Source organism: Bos javanicus, chromosome 6 (genome assembly GCF_032452875.1).
Source record: "Bos javanicus breed banteng chromosome 6, ARS-OSU_banteng_1.0, whole genome shotgun sequence".
Taxonomy (NCBI): Eukaryota; Metazoa; Chordata; class Mammalia; order Artiodactyla; family Bovidae; genus Bos; species Bos javanicus.
This window is the reverse complement of record NC_083873.1, coordinates 25,592,463-25,613,649: the sequence shown is the minus strand read 5'-3', so window position 1 is coordinate 25,613,649 and position 21,187 is coordinate 25,592,463. Positions and strand designations below refer to the sequence as shown.

Here is a 21,187-nt window from a genome sequence, read left to right as displayed (position 1 = left end):
AAATCAGAGTGTATTCTTTTTCAAACTATAGTTTTTACTGTAGGGTTTTGCTACATTTCCTAAAGAGGAAAATACAGACAGTGGACATACAGGTAGACAATTTTGAGTACAATACACCATCACATATATGTTGAGGGGAAGTATAATAAGGTCCTTCTCAATGACTACGGCTAAAAGACTAAGGGTGGCAAAGACACAAAAAGTACAAGAAGTCAAAAGAAATACCATTCCTTAGTCTGAAAGGTGACATGATTCAACATGAGCAGAATGATTAAGAAGACTTTATTAGACTCAATTACACATATGATGGTTTATCTAGCTCTCACTTAAATTTTTAAAATTTGCTTGAAAAATGATTTCACATTGATTTTTCTTTTGGAAAGCTCCCATGTGCAATTTATTGGTAGTACCTCTGAAGGACAGAATTATTGATGATGTTTGGCTGATGTTTCAGATGATAGAGGAGGCAGAAGACTGCCAGAAGTGAAGGTGTGTGTATGGTCTCAAAATGTCAGGATGGTACGGACACTGAAACCGAAAATAAAAGATAGAAATTGTTTTAGTGTTTAGATAATATACACTCTTCCGTGGGAGAGTACAAAGAGCATTCAGTTTGTCTCTTTGAAAAGCTGTGTTTGTTTCCTGCTATTCCATTCCCATTCCTAATGCACTCAAGTCAAGTAAAAGGTCAGCTCATCTTTTCTTTCTGTTGTCTTTCTCCAACCTGAATCTCAATTATAACGTTCTGAGTGTGACTATCATTTAGGCTTCATTGTGTATTAGATTTTCAAAATATCATTTTTGAGAGTCTACATTCCTTATACAATAACAAATACAAAATAACAATTGATAATTACATGTAATAAGTTCATGCTATCTGTCACTCTGTAGAGCCTCATCATGTATTTAATCATTTAAACCTCTATTTAAACAACACTATGTGGCAGGTTCTAATATTATTTCCATTGTAGAGATGATAGATGCAGAGATTTAGAGAGACTTGTACCTTACTTTAAAACATACATCTCGTGTGGGCTCCTGGGATTTAAATCCAAATAGAAAGTTGCACAAATTATAAGATGATAGATAATGTGCCTAAAAGTGCTGATAATGTAATAAAGTTAAGACCATGCTAAAATTTTAACAGAGCTTAGATAAAGAAATGCTTAAGAAAACTTAAAAGTAGAAAAAAAGTTGATTTGTGTTTGGAGAGACTTTATTCTTTGGAAGATCAGAAATGTAACATTTTACTGGAACTAATGTCCTTTCTAAAAACCATCTTCTGATGGATAAATGGTTTAGAAACAGATGATCTATGTATCTTAAAAAATTATTAGTATATATGTATATATGTGTGTGTATATATATACATATATATGAAAAAATGTATATAGATAATTTAGGAACTAAAGAACAATATAAAGAAGAAAGTAAAAATAACCTGTAATCCCACAACTTAGAAATAATCAATGTTAATATTTTCTTGAATTTTGATTATCTTTTTTCTAAACATATGTTAAGTTTTTATTGCTCTGATTGAAAACTTGGAACAGTATTATATATATAAGTTCTGTATTCTCTACTCTATAACCTAAAATTACATCAGGAGAATTTCCCAATTTAATGAAATCATTTCCTTTTAAATGGCTTAATTAATTTCTAGTAATGTTTGGAATTTATTTAATATTCTTTTAATGTTCAACTTTTAGGATGTTTCCAATTTTTGCTGTTATAGATAACAAACATGCTTAAAGATATGTTCATTTGCATATCTCATAATTTCTGTAGAATAGATTCTGAGAAATGTAACTGTTGGGACATAGGATCTACGTTTCTTTTTTTGAGGTTTCTTATACATATGACCAAACTGCTTTTTAGAAAGGATGTGATCTGGTACTGTTTGGATGCTAGTTTCTTTCCTTCTTCAATTATATTTATCAGACTAAGTGTCTAGTATATATTATGTGTATAGCTGCTTAAGAAATAGTGTTTAAAACCAAAAAACCTGATGAGCAGAAGTGTGAAGTCACAGAGAAAGCAGAGACTGTGGAACAAGAAGGTGGGAGTTAGGTAAAACTACCTATAACTAACTGTGTCTCATTTATAAATGCAAGTGATGAAATTCTTCTTTTTAGGTGTTTGTAAAAGATTAATATTAAAGGTAGAAAATGAAACTGACTTTGTTTTGTAAGTTTTGAAGAAAATGTAGATTTAAACATTTAAAATAGCATTTTGTACCCTTCCTCTTTGCAATAATTTTTATTTGTGAAAAATCCATTGTAGATGGAAAAATAAGAGTAAAAATAATAGTCAGCATTTTTTGAAAAAAGTAATATATGCATAGAAAATGATGCCTGTATAGCTCCACTGACTTCCATAATGAGTTTTTTGGATGTCTGGAATGTAATTTAAATTTGTAGCTATTAATAGTCAACCATTTTAAGTGGCCAGGCAGGGACTGGGATAACTCCATGTTATATGACTATATGTCTCTGATTCTTTTTCCTTGCAAAGCAGAGAATATTCTTGTGAAGATGGCAGAGGGTCTGATCATTCAGATTTGCTGTGACCAACATAATTTAGCTTCAGCAGAACAAGAAATACAAAGCATTTTAGTTTCTTGCAATATAATCTTATGTGTTCTACATGCAGAGACTGAACTGGGAATGGAAAACCAAGGCAATCCATCCTTGCCTTTCTCTCATCCTTCAACCTCTTTTTCTCTGTTAGTCAAACCCCACCAAAACTTAAAATCTACCTCATTCCAGAGCGAAGCAGGTCAAATCCTTCATTTATTTTTTCAAGTGGTAAAACATGGGTAATTAACTGATCCAGTGAAAACTTCTTAGCCATGAAATCAGTCACAAGTTTGGGGACAGATTCTTTACTTTTGAAGCCTGAAAAGAAAGTGACATCAATGTTAGATTCATCCAGATATAAGCAGAGGTTTAGAGACAAGACTTTCTACATAAAATTTAAATGAAAGTTTATAAAGTGTCCACAGACTACTGTTGCTGAGGTTAATAAGAGTGTATGTTTCAATATCTTTTTGAAGTGATTTGACTTTTAAAAAAATCTCCCCGCCCAACAAACCAGAGCCTTTGGTTATTAGTTCCCTCATAGAGAAGTTATAGTGTAGATGGTTGTTCTCAGAGTCAAGAAGAGATTCAGTAGTTGTCGACATCTGGGCAGTGAGTGCAGACATAAATTGTTGCTATGGGTTTCCTGGATCCTCCTAGGCATCTCAGTGCATTATGCAGTCACCAGTGTCAAAAGAGATGATGCTGAAAGATCCTAGTCAGTTTATGGGGACACCACTAAAGTCTACCTTGGGACTTTTTGGGTACATTAGTTCCACATCTAGTTGATTTGGAGCCTCTAGATACAAAGGAATCTTAGTGTATTTTTAACTACATTGCATTTTAAACCCTTGCCTTGTCACTTGCAAAAGGGAAGAATTCCTGACCTTAGAAAGAATTTAGCGCTCAAGCCTAACTGCTGCTGCTGCTAAGTCGCTTCAGTCGTGTCGGACTCTGTGCGACCCCATAGACAGCAGCCCACTAGGCTCCTCTGTCCCTGGGATTCTCCAGGCAAGAATACTGGAGTAGGTTGCCACGTACCACCAAAAATAGCTCCTTTCCAGGTACGTCCAGTCAACAGCAACATGGGGTTCATAGAGATATTTTGGGCATGAGGAGGTACTCCTACAATGACGCTTACACCATATGCTTCTTGACAGCACAGCAAGGCAGACATCTGGAATAAAATTAATATGTAGCATCATTAAAGTGGATTCTCTGGTAGTCCCCATTTGTGAAACACAGTATCATGTGCTATGGATCTAGTTAAATTGTGAGTGTGTGGCTGGAAGAGATTGGCTTTTTCTTCACTTCCCATTATTTCCTAAAGCCACTACATGTGGCTTTAGAAGATGCCCAGAAAATATTTTGAATGAAACGGTAGATGAATGAAATTGTATGTTTTATGTACATAAATCTTCTTTAGAAAATAATAAAGATGAAAATACCATTACACATATATAATCTGATTCTTCAAATAAAGGTAACGTTTATCATCATGTGACCCCAGAGCAATCTGAAATGGTTAGTTCATTTAATTATTAAGTAGATATCTTGCACTAAGTACTTTGAACCAGGTATTTTGATGGTGAACCAGATATATGGTCAGTTATATCATCAATATTTCTCTCTTCTCCTCTTGATGGTCTTCCTTTTTAATGGATCCATATTTCTACTGCCCATTTAAATGGGCACCATTTTCCTAATTTATATACATTTACCCTAAAGACCATCTCCAAGAAAAAGAAATGCAAAAAGGCAAAATGGCTGTCTGAGGAGGCCTTACAAATAGCTGTGTAAAGAAGAGAAATGAAAAGCAAAGGAGAAAAGGAAAGATATAAACATCTGATCAATGCAAAGACATAGAGGAAAACAATAGAATGGGAAAGACTAGAGTTCTCTTCAAGAATTTTAGAGATACCAAAGGAATATTTCATGCAAAGATGGGCTCAATAAAGAACAGAAATGATATGGACCTAACAGAAGTAGAAGATATTAAGAAGAGGTGACAAGAATACACAGAAGAACTGTACAAAAAAAATCTTCATGACCCAGATAATCATGGTGGTGTAATCACTCACCTAGAGCCAGACATCCTGGAATGTGAAGTCAAGTGGGACTTAAGAAGCATCCCTATGAACAAAGCTAGTGGAAGTGATGGAATCTGGTTGAGCTATTTCAAATCCTAAAAGATGATGCTGTGAAAGTGCTGCACTCAAGATATCAGCAAATTTGGAAAACTCAGCAGTGGCCACAGGACTGGAAAAGGTCCGTTTTCATTCCAATCCCAAAGAAAGGCAATGCCAAAGAATGCTCAAACTACCGCACAATTGCACTCATCTCACTCGCTAGTAAAGTAATGCTCAAAATTCTCCAAGCCAGGCTTCAGCAATACGTGAACTGTGAACTTCCAGATGTTCAAGCTGGTTTTAGAAAAGGCAGAGGAACCAGAGATCAAATTGCTAGCATTTGCTGGATCACGGAAAAAGCAAGAGAGTTCCAGAAAAACATCTGTTTCTGCTTTATTGACTATGGCAAAGCCTTTGACTGTGTAGATCACAACAAACTGTGGAAAATTCTGAAAGAGATGGGAATACCAGACCACCTGACCTGACTCTTGAGAAACCTGTATGCATGTCAGGAAGCAACAGTTACAACTGGACATGGAACAACAGACTGGCTCCAGATAGGAAAGGGAGTACATCAAGGCTGTATATTGTTACCCTGCTTATTTAACTTATATGCAGAGTACATTGGAGAAGGCAATGGCAACCCATTCCAGTACTCTTGCCTGGAAAATCCCATGGACAGAGGAGCCTGGTAGGCTGCTGTCTATGGGGTCGCATAGAGTCGGACACAACTGAGTGACTTCACTTTCACTATTCACTTTTCATGCATTGGAGAAGGAAATGGCAACCCACTCCAGTGTTCTTGCCTGGAGAATCCCAGGGATGGCGTAGCCTGGTGGGCTGCCATCTCTGGGTTTGCACAGAGTCGGACACGACTGAAGCGCCTTAGCAGCAGCAGCAGCAGCAGCAGAGTACATTATGAGAAACGCTGGGCTGGAAGAAGCATAAGGTATCAAGATTGCCAGGAGAAATATCAATAACCTCAGATATGCAGATGACACCACCCTTATGGCAGAAAGTGAAGAGGAACTAAAGAGCCTCTTGATGAAAGTGAAAGAGGAGAGTGAAAAAGTTGGCTTAAAGCTCAACATTCAGAAAACTAAGATCATGGCATTTGGTCCTGTCACTTCATGGCAAATAGATGAGGAAACAGTGAAAACAGTGTCAGACTTTATTTTTTTGGGCTCCAAAATCACTGCAGATGGTGATTGCAGCCATGAAATTAAAAGACGCTTACTCCTTGAAAGGAAAGTTATGACCAACGTAGACAGCATATTAAAAAGCAGAGACATTACTTTGTCAACAAAGGTCCATCTCGTCAAGGCTATGGTTTTTCCAGTAGTCATGTATGGATGTGAGAGTTGGACTGTGAAGAAAGCTGAGTGCAGAAGAATTGATGCTTTTGAACTGTGGTGTTGGAGAAGACTCTTGAGAGTCCCTTAGACTGAAAGGAGATCCAACCAGTCCATCCTAAAGGAGATCAGTCCTGGGTGTTCACTTGGAAGGACTGATGTTGAAGCTGAAACTCCAATACTTTAGGGCCACCTGATACGAAGAGCTGACTCATTTGAAAAGACCCTGAATCTGGGAAAGATTGAAGGCAGGAGGAGAAGGGCATGACAGAGGATGAGATGGCTGGATGGCATCACTATCTCAGTGGATATGAGTTTGGGTGAACACCAGGAGTTGGTGATGGACAGGGAGGCCTGGTGTGCTGCAGTCATGGGGTTGCCAAGAGTTGGACATGACTGAGCACTGAACTGAACTCCCGTTTTTTTGAAGTATGATTGACAAAAATCGTTTATTTTTAGGTTGTACGCCATGAGTTTTTAGGATGTATAGTGTGATGATTTAATATACATATGCCATGTGAAATAATTACCACAATTAAGTGAACACATTTATAATCTCACACAGTTACTAGTTTTTTTTTGCAGTGAGACCATTTAAGATCTTCCTTCTCAGCAAATTGGAGTTATATAAAACAGTATTATTAACAGTATTATTAACTATAGTTAATAATACTATAGTAACCATGCTGTACATGGATGTCTCCAGAACTTGCTCATAACTGAGAGTTTGTACTGTCTGACATCTACCCATTATTCCTCCCCTACTTCCTCCAGCCCCTGGCCACCACTGTTCTACTCAATGGTTCTAAGAATTTGAATTTTTTTAGACTTCACATATAGGAAAGATCATACAATAATTGTCTTTCTGTGTCTGGCTTATTTCACTTTGCATAATGTCCTCCAGATTTTTCCAAGTTTTTGCAAATGTCAGTACTTCTTTTCTATGGCTGAATAATATTCATTCATATATATACATATATACAGTTCACAAATGTATATTATACACACACACACACCTCACAATTTCTCTATCTATTCATCCATATGGACATTTAGGTTGTTTCCATATCTTGGCTATTATGAATAATGCTGCAATGAGCATGGGGATGCACATGTCTAAGATAGTTTATTTTCTTTGTATATATTTCCAGAAGTGGGATTGCTGGATCACATGATAAAAGATCTATCTTAAATCTTTTGAGGAGCATTTACACTGCTTTTCATAATGGCTGTTTTATATTCCCACCAACCGTGCACAAAATTCCCTTTTTTCCACACCCTCTTCAACACTTGCTATTGCTTTTTTTTTTTTTTTATAATATTCATTCGAAGAGGTATGAGGTAATAATCCCTTTGTGATTTTGATCTGCTTTGCCTTCTAATTAATGATGTTTAATTCAGTTCAGTTGCTCAGTTGTTTCTGACTCTTTGTGACCCCATGGACTGCAGCATGCCAATCCATCACCAACTCCCGGAGCCTACTCAAACTCATGTCTATTGAGTCGGTGATGCCATCCAACCATCTCATCCTCTGTCGTCCCCTTCTCCTCCTGCCTTCAATCTTTCCCAGCATCATGGTCTTTTCTAATGAGTCGGTTCTTCACATCAGCTTCAGCATCAGTCCTTCCAATGAATATTCAGGACTGATTTCCTTTAGGATGGAGTGGTTGGATCTCCTTGTACTCCAAGAGACTCTCAAGAGTCTTCTCCAACGTCACAGTTCAAAAGCATCTATTCTTCGTCGCTCAGCTTTCTTTATAGTCCCACTCTCACATCCATACATGACTACTGGAAAAACCATAGTTTTGACTAGATGGACCTTTGTTGGCAAAGTAATGTCTCTGCTTTTTAAGAAGCTGTCTAGGTTGGTCATAGCTTTTCTTCCAAGGAGCAAGCTGTTGGCCAAAAAAGCCATATAGGTGTTGGTGAAAATGGGCATATTTTAAATGTGCTTTGACCTTCTGTGAGCTTTTATTTATTTTTACTCTGTAACTTAAAAAGAAAGCCTTTTCCCTCCAGTCAGGTTTTTAGACATGTGTGTAGTAAGAAAGTTGTTTAGGAAAACACCCCCCACCCCAGAAATATATAGTAGTTGACCCTTTGATTTTGGAGTATGACACTTGGACGATCAGAGAACCTCAGGACATGTGGCTATCAGATACTTAAAATAATCCAATTCCACAAGAGAAAATGGAGGAAAAACCATATTAAAAATGGCATAAGGAGCAAGTGACAGCCTTGGAAAGCGACAGCCTTGGAACATCAGTCGTCTATGGAATAACTGTTCCTGGTCAAGGCTGCAAAGAGCTTTACTCTTAAGGTGCTGCTTCCTGTTAGCAGCACTGCTGGGACTTACTGGAGAACCTAAAGAGAGTGATTGTGTTGGTCTCTGGGGGTTTATTCACTAGGATTCTAGAGAATTCTGCTTAGGGCGAATGTAGCTAGAGATGTGTTCTCTGTTGCAATTGATGATATCTGTAATTATTTGAAAGTAGTATCATGTATGGGGTTTCCCTGATGGTCACACAGTAAAGAAAGCCTGCAGTGCAGGAGACCTGGGTTCGATCCTTGGGTTGGGAAGATCCCCTGGAGGAGGGAAATATCATGTATATTTTAAAGATGATGTAAGTTTTGCACAGTTGGAAATGGTACTTCCTTTTGACAACACCAGATAACATTTATTAAGAGCTTACCACTGACAGGTGGCAGTTGCTAAATATATTACATGTGTCATCTCATGTAATCCGCAAACAACACTACAAGATACATATCACTTAAAATTTTTTGGTGGGAAAACCTGTTGACCTTTTAAATTATTCAGTTCAGCACACAGATTTGGATGCTTTTTATGTACCAGGCACTGTGCTGTCTGCTGTGATAAACGGGGCATATTTTCTGTTAATAAAATGATAAGGAGCCTAAAGTTTCTCATTGGTTTTTTTTTTTTTGGTCCAAGTATGGTCTTGAAAAAAGAGAATTCATTAAAACATAGAAATATTGTTAAATCATTTTTTGTTAAGAATGTGTTGAAAAATCAAACTTGCCAACTTGAGAACAGAATTTATATTCTTTATATGTACTTGAGTTTGAATTTTTAAAACTAAAAATTAAATTTATGACGGCTCAGTAAACCCCCCCTCCCTCTCTAAACAGGACATGATACTCGTACTCGTGACAGGTTTTTTTTGTTTTTTTGTTTGTTTGTTTTTGACTGATGGAATGAGATTCCTCATCATAATAAATTAAGCAACCCAGGTAACAAATAGGAAATGGAAAATCATCATAGTTTTAAAAATATTCTTTCTATATAATGCTTATATTCTGCCACATTAAAGAAAACTCTAGAATGCAGAAGCTTATGTCTTGACACATTTCAAAATACATACCATGGTGTCAAGCCGACCGATGACTTCAAATGAAAAATCTACACCTCCACCACTCACTTCTTTCAGCACCTCCTCGATGGGTTTCTCGTAGTCCTGAGGGTTGATGCACTCCGTGGCACCCACCTGTTTGGCCCTTGCAAATTTGTCTTTGTTGATGTCCACTGCAATGATCCTGGCTGCTCCAGCTGCTTTGCAGCCCATGATAACAGACAGGCCAACTCCTCCAAGGCCAAACACGGCACAGGTGGAGCCCTGGGTGACCTGTGTTTTCAGAAAATGTGAAAATGGATTAAGTAATGATTGTTAAGGGCTTTCCAGGTGCCTCAGTGGTAAAGAATCCGCCTGCCAATGCAAGAGATGCGGGCGCAATCCCTGGGTCAGAAGATCTCCTGGAGAAGGAAATGGCAACCCACTCCAGTATTCTTGCCTGGGAAATCCCATGGACAGAGGAGCCTGGTGGGCTACAGTCCATGGGCTAACAAAGAATTGGACATGACTTAGCAACTCAACAACCACCACCACCAACAACAATTGTTAGAAAGGGCCTAAATTGTATAAAGCGCCATGCTTTGTTTTTTTCAGAAGTTACTCAAATTATGTCCAACCTTTTGTAAAAACCTTTTTTGACTTTAGCTGCCTCACACTTGAAATGACGGGTTTGAATTAGATTAGTGTTTCTCTAATGTTCCTGGACATTAGACTCACCTGCTGCTGCTGCTGCTGCTGCTGCTAAGGCGCTTCAGTCGTGTCCGACTCTGTGCAACCCCATAGACGGGTGGCCATCAGGCTCCCCCATCCCTGGGATTCTCCAGGCAAGAACACTGGAGTGGGTTGCCATTTCCTTCTCCAATGCATGAAAGTGAAAAGTGAAAGTGAAGTCACTCAGTCGTGTCTGACTCTTAGCGACCTCATGGACTTCAGCCTACCAGGCTCCTCCGCCCATGGGATTTTCCAGGCGAGAGTACTGGAGTGGGGTGCCATTGCCTTCTCCGTTAGACTCACCTAGGAAGCTTTAAAAAAAATCTCAATACCCAGGTCACAGCCCATAAGCAATTAAATCAGACTCTGTGCCGGTAAGTGGAAAAAGATATGCAACCCACTCCAGTATTCTTGCCTGGGAATTCCCATGGACAGAGGAGCCTGGTAAGCTTCAGTCCATAGGATCACAGAGGGTAGGACACGACTTAGCAACTAAACAACGACAACAACTCTGCAGGCAAGACCAAGTCTCCAAATGACTCCAGCGGGAAACCCAGGCTGGGAGCCAGCGGACTGGATGACCATTGAGCTCTAGATGCTAGTAACTCCCCTCTTGAAGAAAATCTAGTGCCTCAAATCTGTTGATGCCAGCTTCAGTCCATCACACATACACAAACACAATTCTAGGGAAATTAATAATAAATGGAAGAGAGGAGACTGAGAAAATAATCCAACTGAACCCTCAATAATTAACACCTTGGTTCAAAAACTTTCAGTAGTCATGATGTATAATGAGAGCAGAAAGAAGCTGTGAAGTAGAGAAGAGTTATCCCCAGCTTAAGCAAACTTAACAACAGGGGAAATTTAACAGGTAATTTTAAGATAATACAGCTTGAGATCAATGTGTTCTTAATGAGTCTTTATCTCTGCTTTAAAAAATACACAAATGAAAAATAATGCAATGAAAAGCTGGTTTATATTTTAATAATGGATGAAATCCATTATCACAAGTACCCTTGGCTTCCACTCTGTGCGCAGGTTCAATTAGACAATCTGTTCAGATGATGCAATTGCACAAGGGACTTAGTGCTAAGGTCACAGAAATTTGGAAAACACGCACTCACAATAGCTTAACTTACCTAAGGGACTGTTTAATAAACCTAGTCTGTTATAGTCAGACTTCACTGTGGATAAAATGTTCCTCCTATACCAAGAAAACATTCTGTGGGGGTACGACACCACTTTTTTACCTTAGAAAAAGATGAGGCTTGTGATTGTGATTTAAAAGTGTTGGTAAATATCTACTGTGGTTTGTCATTCAGCAGGAGTTTTGAGGAGGCTAGTCGCAGTTGTCATGTTAACTACCTGTAAGATGTAGGGCAAATGGCTTTATGTCTCTGGGTGTCAGTCCATAAAACAAAAGGATACTACTAGATTTCCAACCTTTTAGGAAGAGAAGACTTTAAAGAATTTCTCCTTAAAACCTGCCACATTGAAGTTTGGGTGTGTGTGTGTGTTCATGGCTGGGGAGGAAGTATAGCAGTGGAATAAATGCTTCATGCATCATCGAAGCCTTATTGCTTTCCTCGTAGAGATACAGAGAGTGGGCATGTTGGTGACCCTCAGTTTGGAGGTATATCAGGATATCAGGTCAGGCTCTGGAATCTCCTGTTGATCCTAATTCTGGGAGTAGAGGATCCATGAACTAAACTCATAGTCAGCCCCTTCATTTTGTTTACTTTTGCTTCCTCAAAACTTAGCAGAACCTATTGTTCATGGCTCATGTAGGCACTAAATGAATGATAAAATGAACTCCTAGGTCTAAAACTTAGTAATACCACAAAGAACACATACAGAAGAATAATTATGGAAAACACCTTTACTTGTTCTTAACTAATTATCAATAGCTTTTCATTTGTGGTAACAGATACATTTTCTAGGACATGCCCTGAATTCCTTCTGAGGGTATCTTCTACTTTTAATCAACATCCTCAATTCTGTGGAGCATAGCAATGCTATTATGGTAGAAGAGGGGAAAGCTTCCAATAAATGTGAAGAATGATCTCAGATTCCTGTGAGAAATTGCTTTGCTTTTAGCTCGTGACAGTCTGAGTGTAGCTGGTTTTATCACTCATTGTTATTCCTACCTTGGCAATTTTGACTGCAGACCCATAACCAGTAGAAAATCCGCAGCCAATGAGACAGACTTTCTCCAGTGGTGAGTCTGCATGGATCTTGGCCACTGACATCTCATCCACCACTGTGTACTGGGTGAAGGTGCTGGTGCCGAGGAAGTGGTGGATGGGCTTCCCCCTGCAGGTGAACCTGCAGGTACCATCATTAAGGGTCCCCCGAGGCTCCTTCAGCCTGGTCAGTGCAACACACAAACACAAGCGGGTATAAGACAGGAGCAAAACTAGCGTGCAGCTTCCTTCACTGCCAAGGAGAGTAACAGATACTCACTGGTATTTCAGGCAAAGGTTGGCTTCTGGGTGTTTACAAACATTGCACTTTCCACACTGGGGAATAAAGAGTGGGATGACTTTATCACCTGGGGATGAGGATAAAACAGATTCTTCTTAAATTTCTACACAGGAATTAAGAAATTAAGTAAGAACTTAAAGCTTCAGTTCGGTCAGTTCAGTTGCTCAGTTGTGTCCAACTCTTTGCGACCCCATGAATTGCAGCACGCCAGGCCTCCCTGTCCATCACCAACTCCGGGAGTTCACTCAGACTCACGTCCATGTCCATCGAGTCAGTGATGCCATCCAGCCATCTCATATCCTGTCGTCCCCTTCTCCTCCTGCTCCCAATCCCTCCCAGCATCAGAGTCTTTTCCAATGAGTCAACTCTTCGCATGAGGTGGCCAAAGTACTGGAGTTTCAACTTTAGCATCATTCCTTCCAAAGAAATCCCAGGGCTGATCTCCTACAGAATGGACTGGTTAACTTAAAGCTTATACATATGTATTAGAGGCACTTGACTTTGAGAAGTCTCCAAGAATAGGGTCCTGTCAGCATTATGTCTTGGTCATTGGCTGTCAGTATTGTTATCGGTTTGAGTTTATATATGCTGAAGACGCCCAAAGAAATTGCAAATGTGGAAAACATGATTTTTAAAAGTAGTTCCACTGTGTTGATAGTTCTCTTTTATTGTGTGCCCTTTCTCTTAGGGATTTTATAGATATGATCTCATTTAATATTTAGTAATTAAACCTTAAATAGTCTTACTACTAATATAAATATATATTTCAGTTGTGAGCAGTCTGCCATAGTTCCACTAGATAATCTGTTAATAGTTTATAGTAATAGTACAGTAATAGTAATAGTAATAATACAGTAAAAATAAGAACCTCAACATCCATTTCCTGGCTTTTCAAAGTGATTATCCTTATCTCTATTATGAAGTGAATCCTTCTTTTAAAAAATTAATTCTTTTTTAAGGAAAACAAACAAAAAAAGGACAAGTAAGAATTTAAGACAGTCTTCTGAAAACCTCAACCGTCAATAATGAGTTAGATACTTTCTTTTAGGATAGGAACTGACTTTCAAATGTTTGTAGCTGATGATTTGTAGATAATTTATTTTTACTGGTGGAGGGAGCAGGGGTGAAAAGTAGGGGTGTCATTTGTTATTAATAGATTTCTAACTAAAGGAAATATTAAGAGCTGAAACTCAAACCAGACAACTTATTTTATTGTTTTTGGTTTACAGGTCAATTAAATGTTTTGTAAGTCGGGAGGTCAAATCTACTAGCTAAAGTGATTTTTTAGAATTAAACATAATTTTTATTTTTAATCATCTATGCTACTTATCCAAAAGACTCAGAAAAATAACATTTAAGAGATTATATGCAATGATGGCATGGAAATTTTCTGTTTATTCACTGTTTACCTCTAAAAACATTTGTATTAATATATAATAATAGGATACAGTAAATATTCAAGAAAATTGGTAACCAGTCACGTTTAATCATGGTTTAAGGAAAAGTGGGGAAACAGTGGAAACAATGTCAGACTATTTTTTGGGCTCCAAAATCACTGCAGATGGTGACTGCGGCCATGAAATTAAAAGACGCTTACTCCTTGGAAGAAAAGTTATGACCAACCTAGATAGCATATTCAGAAGCAGAGACATTACTTTGCCAACAAAGGTCTGTCTAGTAGAGGCTTTGGTTTTTCCAGTGGTCATGTATGGATGTGAGAGTTGGACTGTGAAGAAGGCTGAGTGCTGAAGAATTGATGCTTTTGAACTGTGGTATTGAAGACTCTTGAGAGTCCCTTGGACTGCAAGGAGATCCAACCAGTCCATTCTGAACCCTGGGATTTCTTTGGAGGGAATGATGCTGAAGCTGAAACTCCAGTACTTTGGCCACCTCATGTGAAGAGTTGACTCATTGGAAAAGACTCCTGGGGGGGATTGGGAGCAGGAGGAGAAGGGGACGCCAGAGGATGAGATGGCTGGATGGCATCACTGACTCGATGGATGTGAGTCTGAGTGAACCCCGGGAGTTGGTGATGAATAGGGAGGCCTGGTGTGCTGTGATTCATGGGGTCGCAGAGTCGGACACAACTGAGCGACTTAACTGAACTGAAGGAAAAGTGGCCATATATTCAAAGGGGAAACCTGTGAATGGGCTCCACGTCCCACCTGAGAAGAGATTATGTTGATTCAGTCCAGAGCTCACAATCCCCACTGTGTGAAGTCAGCCCTGAACAGGTTCAAAACACTGATTATGTTTGTCCCCACTATGTCTAGACATGTTTTTTCTGTCTCATCAGTAGTTTTCTTTGGACCTGGTAGAAGACAGTGCTTGGCAACACTAACATGGGAATTAACTGATAATGAACTCTACCCTGGCAGACACTGGGTCTCTTTCAATCCTCATGTATTCCCAGGATCTAACGTGGTGCCTGACATCTAGTAGGTCCTCAAGAAATACTTGCTGATGTAGAGAATACAGTAGTGCATGGATGCATATATGCCTGAGTCAGGCAGGAAGCGGGTAAAGAAAGAGACCTCTGTCCCAGCTCAGCCTTAAATACGTCATCTCTCATTGCTTCAGTGTCATTATCCAGGCTACATCATCTTAGGGCCCTGAGCCAAGGCACATTTCCTAAGTGTGAATTCTGTACCTGGTCTTACTGTAGTCACCCCTTCTCCAATGCTCTCCACAATGCCGGCTCCCTCATGACCTAAGACCACAGGAAGACGTGTGACCAGAGATCCATTAACCACATGGTCATCTGAGCGACAGATTCCTGTGGCCACCATCTATAGGGTAAAGGGGGGTTGATTAGATTCAGATAAGACTATGACCCTCAGATTGACTTAACATACTCATTTTCCTGAAGTTGCATTGAAGAATTTTAAAGCGTTTTGCTAATAATTCCTACTCTTCCAAATACAGTTTCAAATTATACCTGAAGTTATTCAGCCTGGTAATGCTCCACTTTCCTTTTATGCAGAGTAATCTGTGAAATAATTGTTTCTGAACTATTGAAGTCATATAATATGCAGCCTTTTTGATAGAAATAGAAAATGCAGATAAGAAAATAAAGTTACCTAAGTGCCACCACATAATGCTAATTGATTTTAAATGATATATATTCGTTTGCACTTTTTTTTGTTGTTGTTGTTGTTATTTAGTTGCTAAGTCGTATCTGACTCTTGGCGATTCCACGGACTGTAGTCCACCAGGCTCCTGTGTCCGTGGGATTTTCCAGGCAAGAATACTGGAGTGGGTTGCCATTTTCTTCTGCAGGAGATATTCCCAATGCAAGGATCGAACCCACGTTTCCTGTGTTGGCAGGCAGATTCTTTACTGCTGAGCCACCACATAAATTCTTCTTCGTTTCACTAGGATTATACTGTACATACTCTTTGGTCTCTTTTTAAAAAATTTAACAATTTTGATTTACAGCTTCCCTTGACAACAAATGTAATTCCACTATCTGGATGACTGTATTACAAGTGCTTTGGTTACTTTCATTGTTACATTCTGAAAAATTTAAACCTAAGATTAAATAGAAATGGAAAAAAATTTTACCTTAATACGAACTTCATGGGCCTTAGGGGGTGCAACCTCCACCTCCTCAATGGAAAATGGTTTATTGAGCTCCCACAGCACAGCTGCTTTGCATTTTATTACCTGAAAATTGAGCAGAGAGATGACACCATTGTCCCCCCAGCCTCGAATTCAGGGAATGTGCCTTTAATCTTTTTACATGTACCATCTAGCCCCATGTCTGAAACTTAATATTGTTCCATGAACATGAACAACCTCTGATTTGCAAAAAGAATAATAGTGACTTTTTATAAAAATGTGTAAGGCAGTAACACAAGGAAAGAGAAACAGAATTAACTGTAGGGAGACATTGAGATAAAAATGTAATATATTCTTCTATGAAGAAAGATCATCATTGTTTTTCCCTCTGAAGGTTCTATTTCCTAATGTGGTTCTGAAATTGGTTGTTTATCCAAAGCTGTTGTCTTGTCCATGAAGTTCTAAATCACTATCATATTACTACCAGATTCAGTGTCTGTTGACATGAAATTCATTTCCCTCTTGCTCAATTCTCCACTTAAGCCAAAATGATTTGACTTTAGAATTCCTAAGCCTCCCAGCCTAGAATTTCTTTCTCTATTTGCCTGCTCTTTTGATTTCTCTCTCTATTTCTTCTATGGGCTCCTTGTTTGCATCACTCATTTGGAAGTTAGATTTGGCAGCTCTGTTTTGTTATATAATTTATGAATAGAGATTTCTTTCAGATTGGATTTGAGCCTAAAATTGTAGAGATTAAAACTACACACACACATAAACACACACACACACACACTTAAAAATGGGAGAACTGTGTTTGACTTTCTAGCTAGCATAGCTTACCTACAGATGTTCTTACAAATAACAGTTAAGCATATATGTTTAGTGCTTGGGAATGTAACATAAGGGTTGTCCTCACTTTTGCAAAGCTGGTGTAATTGAGAGTTTTTTCTAAAGAGAATTAACAACATACTACAAACATGATAAAAATTCAATTGAAATTTATCTGATAATTTATTTTTACTATATATACACCAAATCCTTCCACTTTGCAAAGTGTTCATCATGGCCAATGCCACAAGAAATATAAGAGTGCTTGGATATAATACACTAATGGTAGAGAGGTATTGAATTTTGGGGTGCCAATGATGTAGCAGGAACAAGTGGCTGTGTTGGGTGAAATACGAGTTTGACTTTTAAACTTCACAGGGTAGTATTACTGAATCATTAGTCTTATTTTTCAGATGAAAAGCTTGAGGCTCAACTGACTCAATAGTTGAGAGTACTTTTCCCAAAGTTACAAACCTGGGTGTCTGAAGAATGAATACCATTTTATCTTTCACTACTTGATGATAGTAAAAGATTAACAAAAGATTAGAAGTTAGATAATAATAATAGCAGTGATTAATATTTAGTGAGTTATTTCTATGTACCAGGCACTATTTTAAATGCTTTCCAGTATTAGTTTATTAAATTCTCACAACCGCCTTACAAAAGTAGGTATTATTACTATTGTCATTTAGCATTTGAAGAAAATATAATGCCAGAAGGTTAAACATAAGTGAAGTGTTATCATATAGCTAACAGTTATTGACATTGTACCTGAGGAGGGGGGATTGATTGCCTGTAATTCATAAATTTAATTAATGCATTTGGCCTACCCTTTTGATCTCTGAACTCTGAGTTTTGAAAAATTAAAATTTTCTTTTTCTTAAGTATTCTTCATTTGAAATGTAATATGCTACTGTAAATGCCAATCAGCAATGCATGAAAATAAAGATAAAATAAGAAAACTGCCAACTGATCATCTGTATGGTTTCCAACCAGTCTTATTGATATAGGCCTGATATATATATAGGCCTGATATAGGCCACACTATACAGGCCTGCCATTATAGCAAGATATTATATTGCACAATTCACTCCTTACACAGCAAGCCTACTAGAAACAATTGCACAGGCTTTTGCCATTAAGCAGTTAAACAACATGGATTGATTGTATTGAACAACCACGTGTATTTCTCTGTACCTGTAAGCACATTGAACAAATAAACATGAGTCTGTGGAAGGCTTAGAACCAAATATATCTGTTCTCAGTGTAAATAGTGGTTCCAACAGTATCAGTATTATTATTATTTTTTTTGTTTTGTAAAATCACGTTGGCTTTTGCATGAAGATAACATTTCTATGGGAATTCCCTAAATTGTGCCATAATAGGACACTTTAAAATCACAATTTGCATGTTGATTCTGGTTTGCTTTATTTTTAAATTTTTTTTGTTTTTTGATTGGAGTATAATTGCTTTACAGTGTTGTATTAGTTTCTGCTGTACAACTGTGAATCAGCTACACGTATACATATATATCCTATCCCTCTTGAATCTCCCTCTTACTACGCATTTCCCCCCCCATCCCACCCATTTAGGTCACCACGGAGCACTGAGCTCGGCTTCCTGCGCTTTAGGGCAGTGTCGCACCAGCTGTCTGTGTGGTGTCGCACCAGCTGTCTGTTTCACACACGATAGTGTATATGCGTCAGTGCTCCTCTCTCAAGTCACCCCACCCTCTCCCTCCCCTGCTGTGTCCACAAGTCCATTCTCAACGTCTGCATCTCAGTCGGTTTGCTTAGCCTTGATGATTCTAATGCTTTGAGGTCAATAAAAGTTTTGTCACATTTAACTTTCCTATATTCATAAAAAGAATGATTATGATCAAAGAGAATAACATTTATATTATAAAGAATAATATTAAGTTATATTATAAAGAATAACACATTTATATTATGATATCTTAATATAGACATAACTTCTTGATAAAAACATTTCATTTCTAACATTAGACTTGAAAATTACTCATGACTGGCTATAACTATTTCACATTTACTTAATATAGGAAATACAGATTTTAATATATATAGATGCTCTACATACTTCTTAAAGATATTTAGGTATTGCCCTTCTCAATTGTAGTTTAGTATACTTTGTATATTGAAGCATATATCTTAAGTTGTATTTCAGTATAAATTATTTCTAATTTATATATGAATTCTGTTATTCATTAAATAGTGTATCTCTATATATTGCATGGTTGATTCCCAGGTGGCTCAGTGGTAAAGGATCTGCCCACCAATTCAGGAGATGCAGGAGACATGGGTTCAATTTCTGGGTCGGGAAGATCCCCTGGAGAAGGAAATGGCAAACCACGCCAATATTCTTGCCTGGGAATTTCCATGGACAGAGGAGCCTGGCAAGCTATAGTCCATGGGGTTGCAAAAGAGTCAGACATGACTGACCGACTAACACACAGGTTGCTGGCTGCCGGGGTCCAGCCCCGGTGGATCCAGGGAATTCGAAGCGGGGACGGCGTCGGCGAGGATCAGGAAACAATTGCTTAATTAAACGTTAATTAAGGATATAAAGAGTAATAGAATGAGGATAGCTCAGTGAGGAAATTTAGTGGAGAAAAGCGGCTGAAATAAGGATAGCTCAGTGAGGAAATTCAGTGGAGAAAAGAGGCTGAATAATTCAGCCAGAAGGTAAGAGAAAGAACGACATGGTGAGACCAAGTTTTGGTGAACAAGGCCCGCACTTTATTTTCCAAAGTAGTTTTTATACCTTAAGTTATGCATAGAGGATAATGGGGGAAGGGGTAGAGTCATGCAGCAAGCCAGGCTTTCTTCCTGCAAACTTATCATATGCAAAAGCTTAGGTGATTTGCATCATCTTCTGGCCCAGAGGCCTGTTTCTCTAAAGGTGATTATTCTAAAGTCAGGCGCCAGCCTCCAAAAAGCATTAGATAAAGTTGCATTCCTACAGAGCAAAGGTGTGGTGGGCTATAACAAGAAAAAGAATTAACTCAAGGGTCCCAGGTTACAAACATTAAAGCTACTACTTACACCAATTATATTAATCAATACACTGCCAGGGACACAGCAGATAAGGGATATGGAAACTTAGCAGCAAACATTGGCCCAACAAGTGAAAATCCCTTCACCAATACAATTTCTAATCAATCTTTTAACTGCTCAAAGGAATCTGTATTTAGACAGTTTAGAACATCTCATGCCTCTCACAGTTGGGAGGCTCTGAACAATCACGTGTGGCCGGAAAAACCTATTCAGGCAGGCTAGAGGATTTCCAAAGGAGTTTGTAGGTTAAACACTGTCACACCCAGGAATTATTAACTGGAGCTGTAAGCTAACTCTTTTTTCAGAGAGAGGTAGTGGGGGACAGCCCCCCATAAAGTCAGAGGTGTAGGTGAAAGCACAAAGCAGAAAGTAGGCAGACTTTGGTTTTGGGGGTAGATGGGGGACTCCTGAGGCTTGATCCCGCCTTTGCGTATGCCGAGCCTCCTTCCTCATGACCTTTGTCATGGGCGGAGTTCCTCACACTGGCTATGGGCAGTGATAGAATTCCAGTTGAGCTATTCCAGATCCTGAAAGATGATGCTGTGGAAAGTGCTGCACTCAATATGCAATATGCACTCAAAATGCAATATGCTGGCTCCCGGCAGCTGGCCTCCTGAATAAAGGAAACTTTCCTTTCTAGCCAATGCTTGTCTCTCGAGCAGTCAAACATGAGTATTACATTAATTAGAATAATTCTAAAAAAAAAAAATTGCCTTACTTTTCCTGCTGTGCTCATGTTTCTTCTTTTCTCTGCTGGCAGGAGATGTGAATTACAGACTTACAGGCTCTTCCCTGTTCAAGTACATACAAGAGATAGATTGCACAGATTCTTATATGCTTGAACACCATCCTGTTACCCACATGTGATCTGGGATCTTTAAGCCCTGCCCATCAGCTTATTCTTAGACCTAGTAAAACCAACAGTAACAGGGCACTGAACCAGCACTCAAATATTAACTTTGTTTGCAATATGCTAATTTCAAATAACATCTTGACTTCATTAGTTAAATATTTTCTTACATGTACCTTTTTTTTTTTTTCTGGAGTACATATTTCTCCTCTCTCATTCCCACATAGGATGTTCAGAGTTCTGTT

The 21,187-nt window shown here is 38.5% G+C and overlaps 1 protein-coding gene across 1 annotated transcript; it reads right to left on the bottom strand.

Annotated features, from left to right (window-relative positions):
* Positions 1 to 265: 265 nt before the first annotated feature.
* LOC133249335 (alcohol dehydrogenase S chain) lies at positions 266 to 20,939 on the bottom strand. Its single transcript, XM_061419584.1, has 9 exons — positions 20,811 to 20,939; positions 16,194 to 16,295; positions 15,280 to 15,418; positions 12,609 to 12,696; positions 12,293 to 12,512; positions 9,447 to 9,707; positions 3,621 to 3,756; positions 2,759 to 2,897; positions 266 to 528 (listed from the first exon to the last, which is right to left on the bottom strand). Exons 1-9 carry the CDS (start codon positions 20,826 to 20,828, stop codon positions 504 to 506), a joined length of 1,128 nt encoding a protein of 375 aa, XP_061275568.1. The 5' UTR covers positions 20,829 to 20,939; the 3' UTR covers positions 266 to 503.
* Positions 20,940 to 21,187: the final 248 nt, after the last annotated feature.

Bases quoted from the DNA above. Each gene is read 5' to 3' on its own strand.
- LOC133249335 (XM_061419584.1), bottom strand. The intron at 12,697-15,279 runs GTACAGAATTCA...CCTCATCCCCAG, and splicing joins GGTGACTACAGTAAGACCAG to GTGATAAAGTCATCCCACTC. The intron at 3,757-9,446 runs GTATGTATTTTG...ATTTTATTCCAG, and splicing joins TCGGTCGGCTTGACACCATG to ATGTCTGCCTTGCTGTGCTG.